The sequence below is a fragment of the Rhinopithecus bieti genome, unplaced genomic scaffold (assembly GCF_001698545.2).
Source record: "Rhinopithecus bieti isolate Rb0 unplaced genomic scaffold, ASM169854v2 scaffold_1014, whole genome shotgun sequence".
NCBI classification, from domain to species: domain Eukaryota; kingdom Metazoa; phylum Chordata; class Mammalia; order Primates; family Cercopithecidae; genus Rhinopithecus; species Rhinopithecus bieti.
The window spans coordinates 4,199,398-4,218,973 of NW_016803499.1; the positions used below are offsets into that span (position 1 = coordinate 4,199,398).

Sequence of the window (19,576 nt, forward strand, 5' to 3'; positions counted from 1 at the left end):
CTGGGATTACAGGCTTGAGCCACCGCGCCCGGCTTTTTGTATTTTTTAAGTAGAGACGGGGTTTCACTGTGTTAGCCGGGATGGTCTCGATCTCCGACCTCGTGATCCGCCCGTCTCGGCCTCCCAAAGTGCTGGGATTACAGGCTTGAGCCACCGCGCTCGGCCAAGACACGCTTTCCTATGTATGAGATGGATACTTTTCAAAATAGGAATACTTCGATTCCAGGAAATCTGAGAGAAACATCTGAAAGAAAGAGAAAATAACACAACCTCACCACCTAGGGGTTAATGTTTCCTGTCGTTTTTGTTTTCCTCTGTGCCTACACTGGAAAGATGGTGTTAGACGATATGGTGCTGAGCATTTTGATTCTGCCTTTTTCACTAAGTAGAATGTAACCTTTCTCGGTTGGTATTAAGAACTCCTTGTAAACATTTTTAATGCTTTCTTATGAATTCACAACAGATGTTCACTGTCGCTGAACCATTCTCCTATGAGCCCCGCCCCTCCCCGTCTCAACTCCTTGTTTTGCCACACTGTAACTGCTACCTGTTTTATTTATTTATTATTATTATTATTATTATTATTATTATTATTATTATTTTGAGACCGAGTCTTGCTTTGTCACCCAGGCTGGAGTGCAGTGGCCGTGATCTCAGCTCAATGCAACATCCGCCTCCCAGGTTCAAACGATTCTCCTGCCTCAGCCTCCTGAGTAGCTGGGACTACAGGCGCCCACCACCACGTCGAGCTAATTTTTTGTATTTTCAGTAGAGACGGGGTTTCATCGTGTTGGCCAGGATGGTCTCGAACTCCTGACCTCAGGTGATCCACCCGCCTTGGCCTCCCCAAGTGCTGGGATTACAGGCGTGAGCCACCATGCCTGGCTGATTTCTGCCTGTTTTTTAAGATTATTCCGTTAGCATGGATTCCTAGATGTAAGATTCCTGGTTTACCTTTATGGCTCTTGTTACCTACTGCCACACTGATCTTGAAAACATCTACGGCAACTTAGTCTTTTCACCAGCAACATGTGAGTGCTGTCACCAGCAACAAGTATAGTCACAAAGAAGTATTTGCTAATTTGAAAACAAAACGGGCACCTCACTGCTTTTCTTCTTACCGTTTGCCCATTTATACATAAAGCTCATCAAAGTGTTGTTCATGCATCTTTGAGCCACGACATTACAGAGTCGGACAGCCTGGGCTGGAATTCCACCTTCTCCACTCACCAGCTACACAGCCACGGGCCAGTTACTTCATCTGTGTACCTCAGTTTCCCCATCTGTAAAATGGGGAGGAACACACATGCTGTACGGATGACTCTGAGGGTTGGATGGGGCACTGCAGGGCTTCTAGGGCTTGGAGATCCACCTCAGCTGCTATAAACAAGGACACGGACTTCTTGGGACATTTGTTGCAAATGTTGTTTGCCCTCTATCTGCCTGCTGTTAAGTTGAATTGTAAGGATGTCTCAGATACAGGATATTTTAGATCACGAAAGTCACTCAAGAAACAAAATTTAGGTTGTCAAAGAAGGGGTTTGTGGAAGACAGTCCTAGTCTTAAGGAGATTAGCGCAGCACCTGCTTGTGTTCAGGTCGAGGAGACTTTAGTTGGCAGGCCACGTCAAGAGGCTGGAATGTCAACTTGGGCCGGGCCAGTGGGTCACTGCCTTTCCTGTCTGTTGGGACCCCCAGCATCACCACTGCAACTTTCATGGATGCCCCAGCTCTTGCCTCATAGTTCTGATTCAGGGCGTGTGGGCTGGAGACCAGATTTCTATAAACCTTGGGTGACTGGGACGCCCAGCCAGGTTTCACTGGGTGAGACCTACAGTGAGCCCTGCAAGACATCAAAGTGGTGTCCCCACCTCCACATCTCCTTAAACACTTGATGCACTACCGTCCTCCAGGAGCCACCCACAGGCTTAGGACGTATCATGAACTTCAGAAGCAGCCTCTGACCTCTCCAGCCCCATGTTGTGGGAGTGAAGGGGCCTAATCAGGGTTATCTCAAAGAGACAGCAGACAAAGTCTTCAGCAAACTCTTACAGCAGGCTTACTCTCCCTCGAAACTCTCTGGTCTCGGCTTCCTGACAAGCTCCAATCATTATGAAAATCAGTTTGGACTGGGTTTCCTGTTGTCACCAGAGGGACGTGGGCCTCTGTCATTCCCGGCTGGTGGAGGCCCCATCGTCACCTCTGACCTGCATGGAGAGAAACACCTGCCCTGCTTCTGTCAGGGGCTGTCACTGCTCCAGCATCCACCCCTCTGCAAGCCTTGGCCTCGGCCTCCCCCTGCAGGTCCCAAGGGCGATCTCAGCAGGGGCATTCAACTTCCCGCTGCCCTGCCCCTCCCACGGCCTCTAAAATCTCTCTGGCTCCTTCCCTGCTGGGCTGGTTGACACTTCACAATCTGGAATGGCTCAGTGTCACTGGCTATCTCGGGGATTCCGGCACACCAGCTGATCCGAAATGGTAAATCACACCGTCCACGGAGCCACTGTGATCAAATGTCCCTATCCACGGGACATCCGCTTATCCTTCACGTCCACCTCTGAGGTGAACCTTTTATTACAACACAGCTTGTGTGATAACATCTGTCTGTCTGATGAGATTCCTGATTTGGTGACAGCTCAAAGCCTTTGATTGTGGTTGGTAGGGTCAGGGGGTGGTCAACCAGAAACAAAAACAACAGCAAAAGAACAAACTCTTCCCCAAAGCTTAGGTAGGAGAGAAATAAATTCTACAAGGTAAGTACCCAAGAAAGTCATGCACAGCAGGAAACCATGACAGGCGCCAAGGCCGAGAGCTGGAGGGCCACGTCGGGCATTCTCACAAAGTTAATGAGGGAAAATGAAGTTCTGGAGATGCCAAAGACGTTAAAAGCCAACATTCACTTCAAAGGGTGCCCCTTCATCCAAAAGTTCAAACCGCAGCATGCAGTTTTAAAGAGAAAATAAAAATCTGTCACACTTTCGAGGTTCTTTCAAATAGCAGAGAGAAAGGAAGGTTTGCCAAGGGCTGCTTGGGGTAGGGAAGACAGAGTGTCTGCATTTCAGGCAGCTTTTCACGTGGAGACCTTGCACCTCACTGAGAGCTCAGAAACCCCACCGACTCTAGGGCTGGCTGCTCACCAAAAAGAAAATTCACGTGAGACACGTGATGCTGTCTCATACCCTCCAAGGTCAAAGCTCTTCACTGAAAATGGTCTGTTGGAACAAACACGCACCTATTAGGCTATACACGATTTTAATATTCCGGTGGCAAAATCCAGTCGCTAGGAACACAACTCAATGGAATTCTCAGTCTTAAGCCCCTGGAGGAGAATTTCTGAATCCCCAGAGGCAGCTGTGGACATGAACTGGGAGGAGCCAGGATCGTGCAACGGTCCAGCTGCCTGTGCCCCACACCCTCATTAGTGTAGCCTTGCAGGGCTGTGGAGGGCCCAGTGCTCCTTGGGTCATCTGTGATATCATAATGCAGGCACAGCCCTAATGCATCTCAGGACCAGCCATTCCTAGAATACTGGAAATCAGAGGTTACCTAGAATATAAAACCTGCCCCCAAATGGCAAATATATTTGCATATCGGAGGTTAAAAGCAATGTCAAAGGAGGTGCTTAGAAACAGAAGTGTGGAAACTCTCAAAGCTCCAAATTTCCACAAAGGCTTCAAACCGACAGGACAGGTGCACCTTCTCGGCCCCACCCAGGCGAGCGCTGCAGCCACAGACAGCAACATCTTCTAACCCAGTGCGGCTCTGCTCACCGGGCAAGCGCGGGGCCCACACACGTGCCTCAGCAGGCCACGTTTCTTTTATTGATGAGTTTATCCAGGAAACAGCCCCATGAGCTGAACAACGGGGGGTGCTCTTGCATCTGCAGCCCTCTTTTATTATTGAAAATCAAGAACCAAGAGCGACCTATTTCAACACCCCCCCATCCTGCCTGTCACACATGCACACACTCTTACACCACCTATAGACTTCAGCCTTGCTGCTAGGCCCAAGGCCACGCCCCCCCAACACACAGACACACACACACACACACACACACACACGCAGGAAGGGGACTCACATCCCAACTGCATCCTACAGAGGATGATTCAACCCAGGCTCTGCATTTTCATGAAGGTTACAAATCGAGTTAACCCCCGAAGCCACGGCGGGCTCCGGTCTCCATCATTCTGGTGGTGCATCCGACAGTTTCAATGCACAAGAACCCAAATAAGTTCATTTCTCATTCAAATCAGGTTCTGACTGGTCGATAATCATTTAAATATCTCTTCCAGCAAATCAAAGAGATCCACAGGAGGCACTCAGAATAAGTTTAAGCACCTGCTCCATCTTACCTGGCTCTATAATAGTCTCTTCCCTTCTGACTTTCCATCGCCCCTTAATAGTCCTGAGGATCTCTACGGAGATCACTAGCAGAATCATAGCATGATCAGCCAGCTTGGGAGCTTAGGCCTGACTGGGAGAAATGATCGCAGGTAGCCCTCTCACCAGGGGCTGGAATGTGGGATCCTCGTTTACAGAACGAATATCTGGCCCAATGGCAGGGACCACCACACGGCTGGCTGGATGCCACGTACCCACCCCTTCCACCTGCATGTGGAGTTCTGATGTACACGAGGCAGGGCTCAGGGTGACACAGAAGAGTGTGTGCATCCAAGAAACGCGCACTCCCAACGAGGACCATTTGAGTCTACCGAGCCTTTAAAATATCATCTTTTTCAACCTATAACTTTCTTTTCTTCTTCCTATTTCTAAAGAGTCGCATGTTCCTTTGCATAACAAGATTAAAAGTAACACCTAAACTCACAAAAAGGCCAGGTGATCAGATGCACTGGGGCCTCTGACCCCTCGCACACACCGATGTGCCAATCCTAGGGACTGTTTTCTGTTTGTAGAGCCGGGACACTCACACCTCTATTCTCTAAATGAAGAAAATGCTCTTTCCTTTTCAGTACCAGCAAACGCTCATTTTCAAAGCATCTGAATTCCTAAGTTTCCTTTTTGCACCATCAACGCCAGCCATCCCTCTTGCCCGGGCTCCTTGGTCTTAGAAGGCTATCGTCCAACTGACAGGGTGGTTACCACAACCTGCAAATCTACGAGCTCTTAGCCACCAATGTTACAGACCTCACACCAACAACTGCCACACAAAAGTGCTTGTCGACTCACCCGTAGGACACAAGAACGGATGATGACTCCTCTTGGTATCTATTTATGGAGTCATACCTAAGCCACCCACAGATCTGCACATGTCCCCAACATCATGGTGACCACATGCCTCCACTCTCTATCTTCTACTTCAAGACCAATGGCCAAATTCCACAGACTTTTCCTCCTCCAACGGGTTACGGCCAAGGCCTCCAAGACAAGCCCAACACCAGGTCCGCAGGCAGGGGCACCCACGGTGGGAGAAATTGACCAAACAACAAAAGTTCATGGCAGACTCCACAAGCACCCCCAGACTGGGCCTCGTGGCTGTGCTGCCAGGACTACGACCTCCTCCCCGAGAGTCAGCGCTCTCCCCAAGCAGAAAGATACAGACACCTGTGTCCCTACCTCGATCAAGAAGTCCCCGGTCCTTAGTCCGGCTTGCCACGCCACCCCACCTTCATCCACGGACTCCAGGTACTGCAGGGCTGGGAACGCCGGTGTTGGTGTGAATTCTTCAATGGGTGTGTCAGCTGGGAAGACAAGCAGCACCTAGTTACAAGCCTGGGAGATGTTTTCCAAATTCACATCGCTTGATCTCCCCAAGGGACCCCGGGAGGAAGTGGGCCCACACATCTCCCATTGCAGGTGATTGGTCCAGGCCAACTCTCCCCCAGGAACGGCTTGAGACTCATACTCATGGGCTGATGCAACTCAAGCAATGAAGTCAACTGCACCTTGGTGCCGCCATCATATCTCTTGGCCTCTCTGCGAAACCACAGGATAACGTGCTCTGTGGTACATGTCTACACGCCTGTCATTTTCTTTAAAAGCATCAGTGACTAAACATTTTCAGTTCTAAAAATGGAAAAGTTCCTCCCTTGCCACACAGAGCTACAGAAACACCACACTAAACCACTTGCCAAATTTACATCTACGTAGACTCGCAACCAAGGGAATTCAACTCGGAATGCGGACGGAACATCACGCTGACCCAGTGGGTGGCTACAGATTTGGAATCTGCTCATGAGTCCCGTCTACAGGGACCCCAGGCCTCTGTGACCACTCTGTGTGTGACCAGTGTCCCTGGGCACTGGTGTGTGTGTGTGGGGGGGGTGCTGAGCCACCACTGCCCAGCACAGTGAGGCTCAGCTTCTGGGGCCCACACAGCTGCCAGGTGCAACTCCAGGGCAGGAGACGGACTTTCCTAGGGAGGCATGAGTGGCCGGGGGTGGGTGGGTGTGGAGATGAAGATTCCAGCAGGGGAAGGGGAGAGCATATCACACAGACAGACGTGGACGCTCTCACAGAGACAGCTGCAACTGCTCTTTCTCTCTCTGGACAGCTTGCTATGGAGCTGCCTGAGTCTGAGGCAGGTGGGCACGCCAGCCGGGGAGGAGGCCTCCCGCAGCACAGGTGCAGGACCCCTGGCACAGCGCGTAAGCTCTGAGATGAAACTTCCACATGGCTGAACCACACACGCGGTGGGTGGATGTCCCCTCTCACGGGGAGGCGATGCCATTTTGTTTTCTTTTGGAGGGGAAGCTGTGCGTGCAGGGTGGCTGGCGGGTGTACCGCCATGGACAGCATCCCTGAGCCTCCCACGACGGGCCACGTAACGTGTGTGCTGCCGGCTCAGTCCATGGCAGAGGGGACCATCTTGTCACATTTTCTTTGCAAAGTCACCTTAGAGGCAAGCACACAAACGCCCGCTGCCCTTGAAGCCAAAGCCCACTCCCAGAATGGGGCAGTTTCTAGGTGCCTGAAACTCAGGCCTGGGCAATCCTGGGGATTTGAGAGCCGGAGCTCTGAGGGCAGCCACAGTCTGGCTCAAACAGAACACAAAATTTTAACCACCCCATCATTTAAAAACGAAAGGTAGGACGGGGCAAGGGGGAGAGAGAACCCGTTCAGAACAACGTTGTCTACAGAAAATTAAAAACATCCCTCAAGGAAGCCCTGACGTTTTCTGAGTAAGGCGCAATGTGAAAGAACATGGTTGTCTAGCAACCAAGTGCCCCCAGGAAAAATGCTTATTGAATGCTTATTCCTGAGCCAGGAACGTTTTTCATGCAGGCGTACAAACACACACACACACACAAACATGGGAACACACTCAGGCTCGGAGCGGCTGCTCTTACCTTTGGCCCCTCGAAGCACGAATCCAAAGCCCTCATTGTCTTTTTTCTGCAGGACCACCGTCTTCTCCTCAATAATGCAGTCACTGTAGAGAGAATTCCGGGGACAGCGACCATTATTGTAGCCCGTCATCATCACCGCGGCCGCTCCTCCGCCGGGGACGTTCATCATCATAGCCAATTAATCACCCCAGCTCGCCAGATCCAGGCAGCATGGAGGAAAGGAGGCAGCGAGGGTGCAGGAGGAGCGAAGGAAGAGGGGGGTGGCTACCGGGATAGGCGAGCGTGGCACAATGAGACTTGCAGGGTGGGGGCAGGCAGAGCCGGAGCCAGCCGGAGGAAGGAGTCATACATGGTGGGGCGGCTGCCGGAGGGATGGCTGAGCTGGAGGCTCAGGGGGGGCTGGCCAGGACGCCGCCCAGGGCAAAGAAAGTAAGTGGCCCAAACGGCGGCGGCAGCGGCGGCCTCAGCAGCAGCGGCGGCGTCGGGAATGAGCTCCTCCGGCTTGTCCCGGCCACACGCATCTTCCAGGGAAGCCCGGGAAAATCAGCCAGGGGAGAAATGAGGCAGCAGTTTTGTTTTGCTTTTCCTTGAAGGGGGTTAAAAAAAAAATCAAATCCTATCTGCTCCCCGCACGAGCCGAGCCGGCAGCAGGCACCAGAGACGCAGGGACCTGCGCGTCGCATCCAGCGCCCCCTCCCTCTCCCGTCCCGGCGCCGGCGGTGTGCGGCAGGCAGGAGCCCCCACAATCATCTGACGAGCCCACAGTGCGCCCGCCCGGCGGCTGCCTGGGCGTCATCCCGCGCAGAGCATCCGCAGGCTGGGCTGGGAGGGGAGGGGAGGGGCGGGGGCTCTCTCTGCATCCCCCGCTCCAGCATCACCCCTGCCCCGTGGCCGGTGGGTGAGGCCGGTGGGTGAGGGGCTCCCTGGCAGAGGACTCAGGACATTTCGGTCTCCAAGCCCCGGAGGACACTGGCCCCCTGTGGGGATGATGAACTCATTGCTGGGGAACTGGAGGGGGTATGGGCTGCCCCTTTGAGGTGACAAGCTAAAGCCACACTGCTTGCCTCTTGCCATGGCATTCTTTTTTTTTTTTAAGGAAAGAAACCAAAAAAGCTCCAACTTTGCGCTAGCTGCCACAGCGTCCTCTCGCTTTTCCTGCTGGCACTCGCCCCATGACCATCCAGCCCCTGAGGCACCCAGAGTGTGTGGGACGGGAACGGCTCAGTGAGCCTCCAGGCTGCAGCTGAACTGTCCTCCACCCCCACCTTCTGGGTGGCCTGCGGGGGCAGAAGGGGAGTGAGATGAAGGCCTGCCGGCACCCCGCTAGGATGCTGCTGCTGCCCCGAAGTTAGTGGGGAGCTGGGAAGGCCTCTGCGGAGGGGAGCGGGGAAGGGAGGGAGGCAGCGTGGAGGGAGGCCTCTGCAGGGTCTTACGGGGCTGTGTGTGAGCCTCAGGGGGGAGGAAAAAGGACAGCAGGCTGGGGGCCCAGCTGGAAAAGGTGCAGATGGGCCCCGAAGAACCCAGCAGGCCCCCGTCGCACAGGGGGAGTCCTGGGGACACAAATCTCAAACAGAGCCACGTGCCGACGGACTCTTGGTCCCAGAGGAGTACGGGTCAGCTCTGCCTGGCACCAGCACCAGGTTCACAGTTTACAGGAAGCACAGGGCCTCAGGTGCAGCCAGCTGGTGACAGCACAGCCACCCCAGATTGGGGGGCCCCGGGAAGGAGGAGGGATGGGGCAAACGTGGATAACAGGGCTCGGCATCCTGGACAAGGGATGGGCAGCGGCTCCTCAATCCTCCCATTTTACAGATGAGGCTGGTGAGGCTGAGAGAGGTCAGACGACCCAGCCGGGGAACACGTGCTCTTCTCACCACTCCACACACCCACCCCTGACGGCATCAGAGGGTCATGCATGGAGGCATGCTGGGGTGACCCTGTCTTCCAGGAATAGCCTGGGCATGGGTGATACCTTCACAGCCGAAGACCAGGACAATCCAGGTGACTGGTCACTCCCGCCTCAGCAGCTGGGACGGGGGTTCTGGCCCTGGACCTTCCTTCCCCTGTCCCCTCCCCAAAGACAGCCTGCTAAGTGCAGGGAGCTCCACTCTGGGGAACTCAGTCACAACCGTGAGCCCCTCTTGGCTCAGCCCCGGAAGCCCACTCGCCCTGCTCAGGGCCACCAGACAAGGGCTGACACATGGTCAGAGGTCCAGGACCCCGGGAGTCTGGGGGTGAGGTCACGCGGTTGTTGTGGCCTTTAGGAAACGATGGGGCTCTCTAAACCTCAGTTTCCCTACACAGCAAGAAAGGGTGAGAACAAACCGACAGGCCTCTTGGGATCACCATGGGGTCACATGAGGCCATGCCATTGCTGGTGTGGTGTAATAGGAGGCCTCAGGGAGCTGTCCCTGTAACGTCTGTCATTTACCTCCAGCAGGCCTGGTAGTTGGCCAGGACCCCGCAGTGCTGAGGAGGCTGATGGGGGGAGAACTGGGGCTCTCTTGCCATGGATTTAGGGGCCCATGAGGCACTGATGAGCAGACCCCCTACCAGGCCCCTCGACCTGTCTCCACGGCCCCCCACAACCAGAACACAGACTTGTGCCTCTCATGGGAAACACCTTCTAGTCACCACCTGTTTCCCCTCTGAACTTCTGAAAGGGGAGTCAGTCTGGCCCGGCCCCATGGCTCACTCACGGCCGAGCAGGCGCAAGCTGTGTGACCAGCCTGTGTGTCTCCTTCATGGAAGGTTCTCTAAGGCCCCGGCTGTCAAAGCCAAGAGCCTCTGCTTAACCCTCCTGTGCACCTGCTCTCTGCAAGAGGAGCTGCCGAGGGTGACAGCCTCCCTGAAATCCTGGAAGGATGATGCCGAACCCTGGGGTCTGGATCTCAGTGCCCTGCACTCTTCCCTGGGGACACACGGGCTGATCAAGTCCATCTCCACCCAGCTCCAAGGGGAACCTGTCATGCGCTCCAGGCGCTCACTTGCACTGCTGGGCAGCTCCCTCCCAAAGTGCCCAACACCACCCAAACCTTGCATCTCCAAGATGATCCAGACCACTTCCTGCCAGCATACTCTGTGACGGGGAACTTCTTAGGGCCAGGGGGCTGCCCAGACACTTGCTAGCTGTTTCCCACAGACTAAAGAAGGGCAGGGGCATTCCAGTGTGGCAGGTGGAGGCACCCACTTTGGCATCACACACAGCGTGGTTCAAATCCCAGCTTTGCTTTGACCCTGAGGTCACTGACCTGCCAGGCCCCAGAGCCTGCTCTGCAAAATGAGAACAGCAGCAAGATGAGCCTGATGGGTCCTGAGTGGGAGGCCGTGAGTCGCCCATCCATGCCTCAGAACCAGCCCCAGCAGGCAGCACGTGTTCATAACTCCAACAGTTACGGGTGGGATCCCGGTCTGCACACGCCACCCTCTCCTCTCCCAGACTCCCTTCCTCCTGCAGGGACCCCTCCGATCTCAACATCCAAGGCTAAAACCTTTTCAGTAATTCCTGATGCACCCGAGAACTTCCTTTTTTAAAGTTAGAGACGGGGTTTTGCTCTGCCACTCAGGCTGGAGTGCAGTGGTGCCACCACAGCTCACTGTAAGTTTGAACTCCAGGCTGTAAGCGATCCTCCTACCTCAGCCTCCCAAGTAGCTGGGACTATAGGCACACACCCTCATGCCTGGCTAATTTTTAATTTTTTTGTAGAGACAGGGTCTCACTGTGTTGCCCAGGATGGTCTCAAACTCCTAATCTCAAGGGATGCTCCCTCCTCGGCCTCCCAAAGTGCTGGGATTATAGATGTGAGCCACCACACCCTGCTTGCTCTGATAATTTTCTAGCCCACACTTGTAACTGAGAAAAGATCTTGCCCCAAGACTGTCATGGCCCTGTCCTGTTGACTCAGTAAAACACCAAACTGCTTAGTCTCTGACATTAAGAAGGACTGTTTCTAACTTCTCTTTCTTACATTGTTTCAGGATCTAAACAGCCCCCACTTCCCATCCACTATGACCCAATCTCACTTTCACTCACAGACAGACATGGGTTTCAATTTTAACCCAGACATTGACCACCTTGACTACTTACAGCCTCAATTTCCTGACCTGCAAAGTGGGGGAGAAACATCTGGCTTGTAAGGTTTAGGAGGAGCCAGTGAGGCAGTGCCCAGTGAATGCCCCATGAGCAGGGGGCTCTCTGTAACCAGGGGAAGCTGCTCTTCTTAGTATCCCCATCCATCGTGTTGAGCTCGGTGACCCTGAAGAAAATGTCCCCTCTGAGCTTGTCTCTTCGTGGAGAGGGGACATTTTCTACAGGGTCAGTGGGGACAGTGACCTCATCCTGCAGACCACTCCAAATGCCCACAGCACCCCGCACAGGCCAGGTGCCCCATGTGTGCCCAGAGGGGATGCAAAATGGGTATGAACTCAAGTCAGGAGCAGAGCAGGGAGAAACAGATGTTGGGTGGGAGGTGGGCAAAGGATGACTGCAGGGTTTCGAGTAAAAAGGCACCAGAACAATCCCTGGATTCCTGGTTAAAACCAGAGGGCAAACTCAGTGCTGCAGAGGACCTACTGCATGCACCTGGCTTGGCCCAGGAAGTCAGAGAGGAAAGAGAAAAGGCAGCCCCAGGCCGTTAGAAACTTTCAGTGTTTTGAGGAATTCATGAAAAGCAAGGGGACACTCTAGAAGAGTCATTCCTTGAAACGAGCTGCAGTCGCTGTGTCTGAAAGGTGGAACTTGGCAGTACCCCCATCCCCATGCAATCAGACAGGGGGATCTCACACGCAGGCCTGAGGAAGGGGCCTTTCTGGAGACAACACACCCTCAAGCTCCTGCTGGTTCATGAATCTAAAACCTGTCCCAGGATGACAGCTGCGGCTGGGTCTAGAAGTTGTGGCATTGAGTTCTGTGTGCTGCCCCAGAACTGTGCTGAAGCCCCTGTGAACCAGAGTCTGCCCTGACCTTGGCCCCTGCCAGCCTGCCCTGCCCCTGTGCCAGCAGACCCACTCTCCACATGCAGCTGAGATGCACTGCAATCCAGTTTCATGGGGAACGGCTGAGGCACCTGCACGTTCCCCACACTGCCACTGGAACAGCTTTCTCCAAGCCTGTCTCACCCCCTAATCCGCTCACTGACCACGTGCCTGAAGTAGGCACTGTGGGTTCCTTGTAAGCAAATGCCTTGCCCCGATCCTCTGAGTCTCTCCATGCAACACATCGACCTGTGCTTATTGACTGAACAAAAAATGTAATTCAGCGGTGCACTCTCCAAAAGTTTTCTGAGCTAGGTAGAAGGGCACTTTGACACTCCCCAAATGTACCCTCTTTTGCCAACATCTGCCTGCAGCAGGAGCTGTGAAAGGCGAAGGGGTGGACAACCAGCCCCGCCAAGCACAGCTGTGCAGGTTGTGCACTGTACAACTATGGAGGAACCCATTGCCATCATGGCCACCCAGCACACGTACCAATGATAATTTCAGCACAGAGGGAAGAAAAACGTCTTAAGGAAGGGGCAAGCACCTTTTCCTAGTTCACACAAAGATGGGGTCTAGGCGGCCCTGGTCATGCTGGCATGGAGGATGCCAGAGCTATTCCTGTGGGAGCCATATTGGCTTCCCAGAGACACAATTACCTCCATGTTGATGCCCTCCTGGGAGCCACATGGAGAAGAGAGCATCAAAGGTTTGCCTGTGTGTGCTTGCCCATGGTCCCACTGTATGCTGCAAGAGAGCTTATGGAATATACTTGGAACACTTAGCACCTTGAAGCAAGACAGGAGGGTTGTGGGGACCCAGGGACGGCCATGCAGCAGGCCCCAGAGGTCTCTCCCCGCTGGCAGGCCTGAAGATGCTCCTGGTGGCTGCCTTGCAAGACCACAGGTGGCCACACACCCTGTGGCTTTTAGCAGTGGCCTGGGTTCCCTTTCTCCCAGCGGGTGCCATGACAGACCCACAGGGAAGGCTGCACTTTCCCTGGTCCAGCGGGCAGCAGGTGCCAGCAATGACAGTTGGCATTTAGGATCTGTCAGTCACTTTAACAAGCTCCCTTGGCAGCAGCACCTGATCCTGGAGGCAACGTCAACTCGGCGGCACAGGAAGCCAGGCCTGAGCTGGCCCAGACGTATGGGCCTGAGGGGCTCTGGGTGGCTCTGTGTGCCTCCTCACACATGGGGCGGATAGACGTGGACATTTTTAACTCTGAACACCAGTGTTATTGAGGTAGACCAGATGGCTTTACTCATAGCTCTCGGGATCCCAGCTGGGTTGGTGGCCCCGTCTGGTGACAGCTTTAGTTCTTCCTTGATCAGCTGGGACTGGGTTTCAGTCTCAGCCCCAAGTTCAGAAGTAACCGGGGCCAGTGTCAAGCTGCCGTGTAAATCGGTGAATCGATCCAGCTGTTACGTCCTGAATACCCACTGAGGGTCAAGGGATGAACTCCTGGGTGCTGGGCATTTAGGAAGGAACAAACCAGGCCCAGTCTGGCCCTTACAGAGTTGTCTGGTGTGGTCAGTTGAACCCACCCCAAAAGACTGGGTTTTAACATACCCAAAAAGATGTGTTCAATTCCTAACCCCCAGCGTCTGTGAAAAGTGACCACATTTGGAAATTAGGTCTTTGCAGGTGTAGTTAGTTAAGCGTCTTGAGTTGAGATCTTCCTGGATTGAGGGAGGGTCCTAAACCAACAACTGTGTTCTTATGCGAGAAAAGCAGAGGAAGGTCGACACCCAGAGGCAGCACAGAGGTGGTCACGGGAAGGTGGAGGCAGAGGCTAGAGTGATGCGGAGGCTGGAGCGATGTGGCCTGGTCGAGGAGCACCGAGGACTGCAGGCCAACAGCAGAGGCAGAGGAGGAAGACCCTCCCCTGGAGCCCCTGGAAGGAGCGCAGCGCTGCTGTCATCTTGGTTTTGGACCTCTGGCCTCCAGGGCTGTGACAGAATGACTTCTCTTGTTTCGAGCCCCCTTGTCTGTGGTGATCATTACAGCAAAGGCTGGGCAAGTGAGGACGATAAACATCAATCCGCGGTCACAGACACGTCTGCCTTCAACAGTGCAGGATGTGGTTCTGTGAGAACCATAGAGGCACCTGGAAGACTTCCTGGAGGAGGAGGACTGAAGTATACATAGGAGAATGGGTTGGGGGACTGGGGAGGGGACAGGAGAGAAAAGAACATTCCAGACAGAGTGGGGCTGGAAGGTAGGCAGACGGCCCTCATGTCTGAAGGGCCGTGATGAGGTGGGAGGGCAGGAGCAGCTGACTTCACGGGGCTGCAGACGTCGGCTGCCTACTCACCCAGGGCAGTCTAGGGACACAGCTTGGCAGTGACACACAAGTGCAGGTGTCAGCAGGGCTGCGGTCACTCACGCTTTACCCAGTTTCACCCAAGAAGGCTGAAACCGTAGAAAAGCTGTTGCCCTATGGCTTCTCCTGGCGTTTTTTTTTTTTTTTTTTTTTTTTTTTTTTTTTTTTTTTTCTGGTGAGGCCCGAATCCTCCTGGAATGACTCAGGGTCAACTCGCACCTACGCCAGGAACTTCCATCCAATGACCATGCTTCCATCTAAACAATTCACAAGCACGAGTTGGCTGCTGCTGGCTGAGGAGGCTCCCTGGCCATCAGCATGAACGCTGCTGTGCTCCTGCCTAGAGGCCCTGGCTGTTCTCTTAAAGCGGCTGTGAGTGGTCCGTGGGGAACGGTGGACGACAGAGTTCCCACCCCTGCCACTGCGCAGGGTGGGGCTTCCAAGGTCAGGGTGGGGCTGAAGCCACGGTGGTCCCTTTGGCAGGGGCTGGACATTGGATGAGGTACCAATGTCGGAACGTGTGCATGTGTGAGGTCCAAGGTCCGAGGCCAGCAGAGGAGAGGGCTGCATATCCAAGCACTGGGTGGGAGGGCTGAGCCGGAGCAGCCAACCCACCCCGGGTGTGGGGAAGGGGCCTCCAGAGCCACCGGGCAGGAGGCAGAGGGGCTGTTTCCACAACCAGGCCCTACAGGTCCAGACTCCAGCTGTCTCCAAAGGTTGCGGGGACCCCCAGATGTCTGCAACCTGAAAAATAAAATTCACCGGCTCCCAAATCCAAAGAGCCACCAACAGCGTGGTTAATCTCTGTTGAATTCCGTGTCTCTGAAATTTAATATGGGATCAATGTCACGACCCGTTGAAGCTGGTATCCACAAATGCATCACTTCATTGCGTGTAGAAGCACTCGTAAGGCAGGTGTTCCCACCTCGCAAGAATCCTCGGGTGTGCCGATGACGGCTGGGGAATCACAGCAGCTGCTGGGGAACGAGCACGGTGTATCACTCATGGCCAAGCAAGTTCAAAGGCAGCATGATCGAAATCCTTTCCGAATGTTTTTCACGGCGGAAAGGTACAGCGCATGCGGGCTGTGGATGTGATGTCTGATCAGACCCAGGCAGGGGCCACTGGAATGCAGGGGGGTGGAGCAAGGTCCATGGAGGTGGGTGGCGGGACCTGGGAGAGCCAGGAAGGACTCCCCGCAGAGAGACTGGGTGTTCTCTTAAAGCGGCTGTGAGTGGTCCATGGGGAATCATGGACGACAGAGTTCCAACCCCTGCCTCTGGAAGTCCCTTGGGTGGGACTTCCAAGGTCAGGGGCATTGTTTATTGCTCCTGAAAGTCCTTCCCAGAGCAGCAGGAGCCAGGAGATCTGCCTTCTCCAAGGCAGGGAAGGGCCTGAGAGCGGCTTGGCTAAATCACTCCTGGTGTAATCGCATTTCCGTGGCAGGGCCTGGTGAAGGCAGGAACTGGAGCACTATATTAGAAAGAGGATCCTCCAGGGAACGGTGATGGCAGTGGATGTCCTAGAAATTTCCGGGCTTTGCCAATCAGGAAGGATGAGGCTAAGCAGAGAGCTGTCAGCAGTTCCGTGGGGGGTGTTGAGGTGGGGACCCAACAGGTGTCCCAGCTCAGCGGAGATGCCAGCTCAGGCTCTTTGGCCACCGGGTGTGGGCAGCCAGCCCAGCTTACCGTGGCAGAGCTGGCTGCAGGGCAGCACAGAGGGCAACACAGAGGGCTGTTCTACGGGTGGGCCGGCTGCGGGAGAACAGGAGGGTTTCCCCGTCATCTGTCATTCCCAAGTGGGAGGCGGGAGCCTCTCAGCCCATGACCACACACACAGCTGCTGCCAGCATCCTGCTTCCTGGTCGGAGAGTTGCAGTGTGTGATGCCACTCTCTTGCCCTTCCTGCAGAATTCACAGGGGAAATGATACCCAACGCCCAGTGCCATCCTGGTGCCTGAGTGACAGCCCCGGCCAGCCTGCTCTTGGGGAGGCCATTGCTGTCTCCAGGGCAGGAGGTGATGACTTTGGACAATTCACACACGGAGGGGACTCCTCCTGGCTCCCAGGAGCCACTCTCGCCCACGGGTAGGGGGCTATGTCGCTTCACGTGGCGTCGGGAGGGCAGTGGTTCTGTCCCCATGCAGCCCGCACACCCGCGCCCAGAGACGTGCGCTGGCGGAAGCCATATCTCAAATCGGCAATTACGAAAATGCCCTGCCTGGCGCTTATTACGACCATTTTCCTCCTCATTGCTAACATGATAAGCAATGCAAGTTTTTTCCTAATAGAAACAATAATGTACAAAGAACTTGATTCAAATTAAATTGTCTCATTACTTTGTAATAAATCACCCACAAGCATTTCCTAAGCACCACCCGGCATGTTACCTGCCAGGAATGGCTGGTGGAGGAGACAGATACGGCTTAACTGCGCTCATGATCATGACAGGATGTGATCGGCGCTCCCTGCTGAGACGAACAGAAACGTAGTCTAGGAGGGAGAATGCCTGCCTTGGAAGTTGAGCACCCCAGTGGAACCCCAGCTTCCCCAAAACAGCGCTGCACCCCTGGCCAAATTCCTCAACCTCGTTGAGCTCCAATATCCTCACCTGCCGACTACGGACATCAACCTCAGCCTCGAGACACCACAGTGGGGCGGGAAGTTCCTTGTTTAAAATGCCTCTGGCATAGGATTCAGCACGTGGCAGGGGCTGGAAGGCTATTAGCACATGAGAATGCACCTTAGCACTGCAGAACTTGCTTCATTCTGGAGACCTTATGCATAAACAGATATTTTCACCTGTCCCCAGGTAAAACACGCTTCTACTGAGATCCGCAGAGGCCTGCCCTCGGGTATCCTTCCTTATGGACAGCAAGACACCCCTGTGTGTTAGCAAACAAGGAGAAAGTCCTCACAGTGTGCGTCTCACAGGTGGGCGGGTCCCTGCACACAGAGCTGTGGGCAGATGGGATGAGGGCAGGGGGCCCCCGAGCGAGGGATGCCAGGATGCCTCCCTTTGCTTCCAAATCTGGCAGGGACTCTGCGGTGCCAGGCAGAACACCCAAGTGCTGGGCTGAACCTCAGGAGCTGTCCCAAAGTGAGCTATTTCCTTCCCCAACAGCCAACCTGTCTGAAAGTACCATGAGTTCCTCTATTCTGAGCCCACTGAGGAGTCTCGGAATTCACTCTTTATGTAAAAACCTTAAATCGCACGGTATCTCCCCCACTTAAAATACCCCAACAGATCCCCATCATAATTATTTTTTTTTCCAGACGGAGTCTTGTTCTGTCACCCAGGCTGGAGTGCAGTGACATGATCTCGGCTCACTGCACCCTCTGTCTCCCGGGTTCAAGCGATTCTCCTGCCTCAGCCTCCTGAGTAGCTGGGATTGCAGGCGCCCACCACCACACCTGGCTAATTTTTGTATTTTTTAGTAGAGACAGGGTTTTACTATGTTGGCCAAGATGGTCTCAAACTCCTGACCTCAGGTGATCCACCCACCTCGGCCTCCCAGAGTGCTGGGATTACAGGCATGAGCCATTGCACCCAGCCTCCCCATCATAATCGAGGATAAAATCCAAATTCTCCACCATGGCTAAGACCTTTTGTGATCTGATTCATGCCCCTTCTCCTCCTGACTCCTCCCCTTCCAGCCATGCTGCCATCCTCTCTTCCTCCAGCAGGTCACACTCATCTCCAGCACAGTGCCTTTGCGCTGCCTGTGCAATTCCCAGGACGCTGCTCCAGGTCTCCCTGAGCCGGGCTGTTGTCCCTGCAGGTCCCCCGGGTCACCTCCAGAGAGAGGCCTTGCCACCTAGTGGTGGTTGACCTGTGTCCCCAGCTCTCCAGCCTTTCTCTCTGCTTTGCTTTCTTCCAGCCAGTTACTATGTTTGAAACTGTGATTTGCTTGTTCACTCATTTGCTGTCTGACTCCCCCAGTAGCACGTGCGTGCCCCCGAAGGCAGGACGGTTCTGCCCACCACCTCTGCAGCCTTAGACAGCGCCAGCCACCGGTGTTATTTTTGGAAGGAAGGAAAAGCGCTGTTCTAGGTGGAGAAGGCCCACTTTCTAGTCCTGGCTCTGGCAAGAACTGGCAGCAGGACCCTGGACAGGACCCTCAACCACCCTGAGCCTGGGTTTTCCTGTCTGCAAAATGAAAGACCAGAATATCTGGGCAGAAGCTTCATCAGTGCTCCTGACACAGAGAAGGAAGCCTGAGCTGGAACCTCCTCTGTGGTCTTTGATGCAGGCTGGGTGTCCTCCTGTCCTGAAGTTCCCTGACAAAGGGGTTTTCTGGGATATGGGGCTGTCAGTTTTAAAACCAAGATGGCCCTGGACAAACGGGGTGAGTTGGTCCCCCTCCCAGACCACCCCCTGTGCCTGGAGTACAGTACCCGTGGCTCTATTCAAAACCATTCTCCCGCATCCCTCCAATTCGGCAGCCCTCGAGACCCTGCAGGCTGGTGGGAGCACTGCCACTGAAGGTCCAGGCAGCCTGCAGTGACAGGTTTGCCCAGGGCACATGTCTCCACCAGCAGCAGGGCCAACTCACACTCCAGCCTCAGCCTTTGACTCTGAACTGAATGTTCTTTAAAAAAAACCAGGGGAACAGTACAACTGCCTGGCATTTTGCTGTGAGTGCAGGAAGGGACTGTTTATGACTTCTCTTCGTTCGTTAATTAAAATGACAGGCCCAGCCTGCCCCATCTGTCTGTCTCAAAGCTCGCCCACAAAGACCATGCCAGCAGGCCATGGGACAGGCCACAGGGGTCTCCCTGCGAGGCAAGTTCCCAAGTCCCTCCGGTGGGGATGGGGAGTAGATGGCCCCACAGCTACAAAACCAGAAGCGTCCTCCTCTCCCGGGAACCAGACTCAATGTGACAGTCACCCGATGTCCTGGGCTTTGCAGGAAGGCTGATTCCAGGGCTGGGGGCCCACCTGCAGCCCGCGGTCCCCCCACCAGGCTC

At 54.5% G+C, this 19,576-nt stretch overlaps 1 protein-coding gene across 2 annotated transcripts in view; it reads right to left on the minus strand.

The window, feature by feature from the left end:
* SHANK2 (SH3 and multiple ankyrin repeat domains 2) overlaps positions 1 to 19,576 on the minus strand; it is a 667,466-nt gene that overhangs the window by 196,184 nt on the left and 451,706 nt on the right. For both annotated transcript variants that reach the window (XM_017887194.1, XM_017887185.1), the window contains exons 15-16: positions 7,307 to 7,389; positions 5,574 to 5,698 (exon numbers count right to left, since the gene is read on the minus strand). In XM_017887194.1, the coding sequence (XP_017742683.1) occupies positions 5,574 to 5,698; positions 7,307 to 7,389 (208 nt within the window). The remainder of the gene's footprint in view (positions 1 to 5,573; positions 5,699 to 7,306; positions 7,390 to 19,576) is intronic.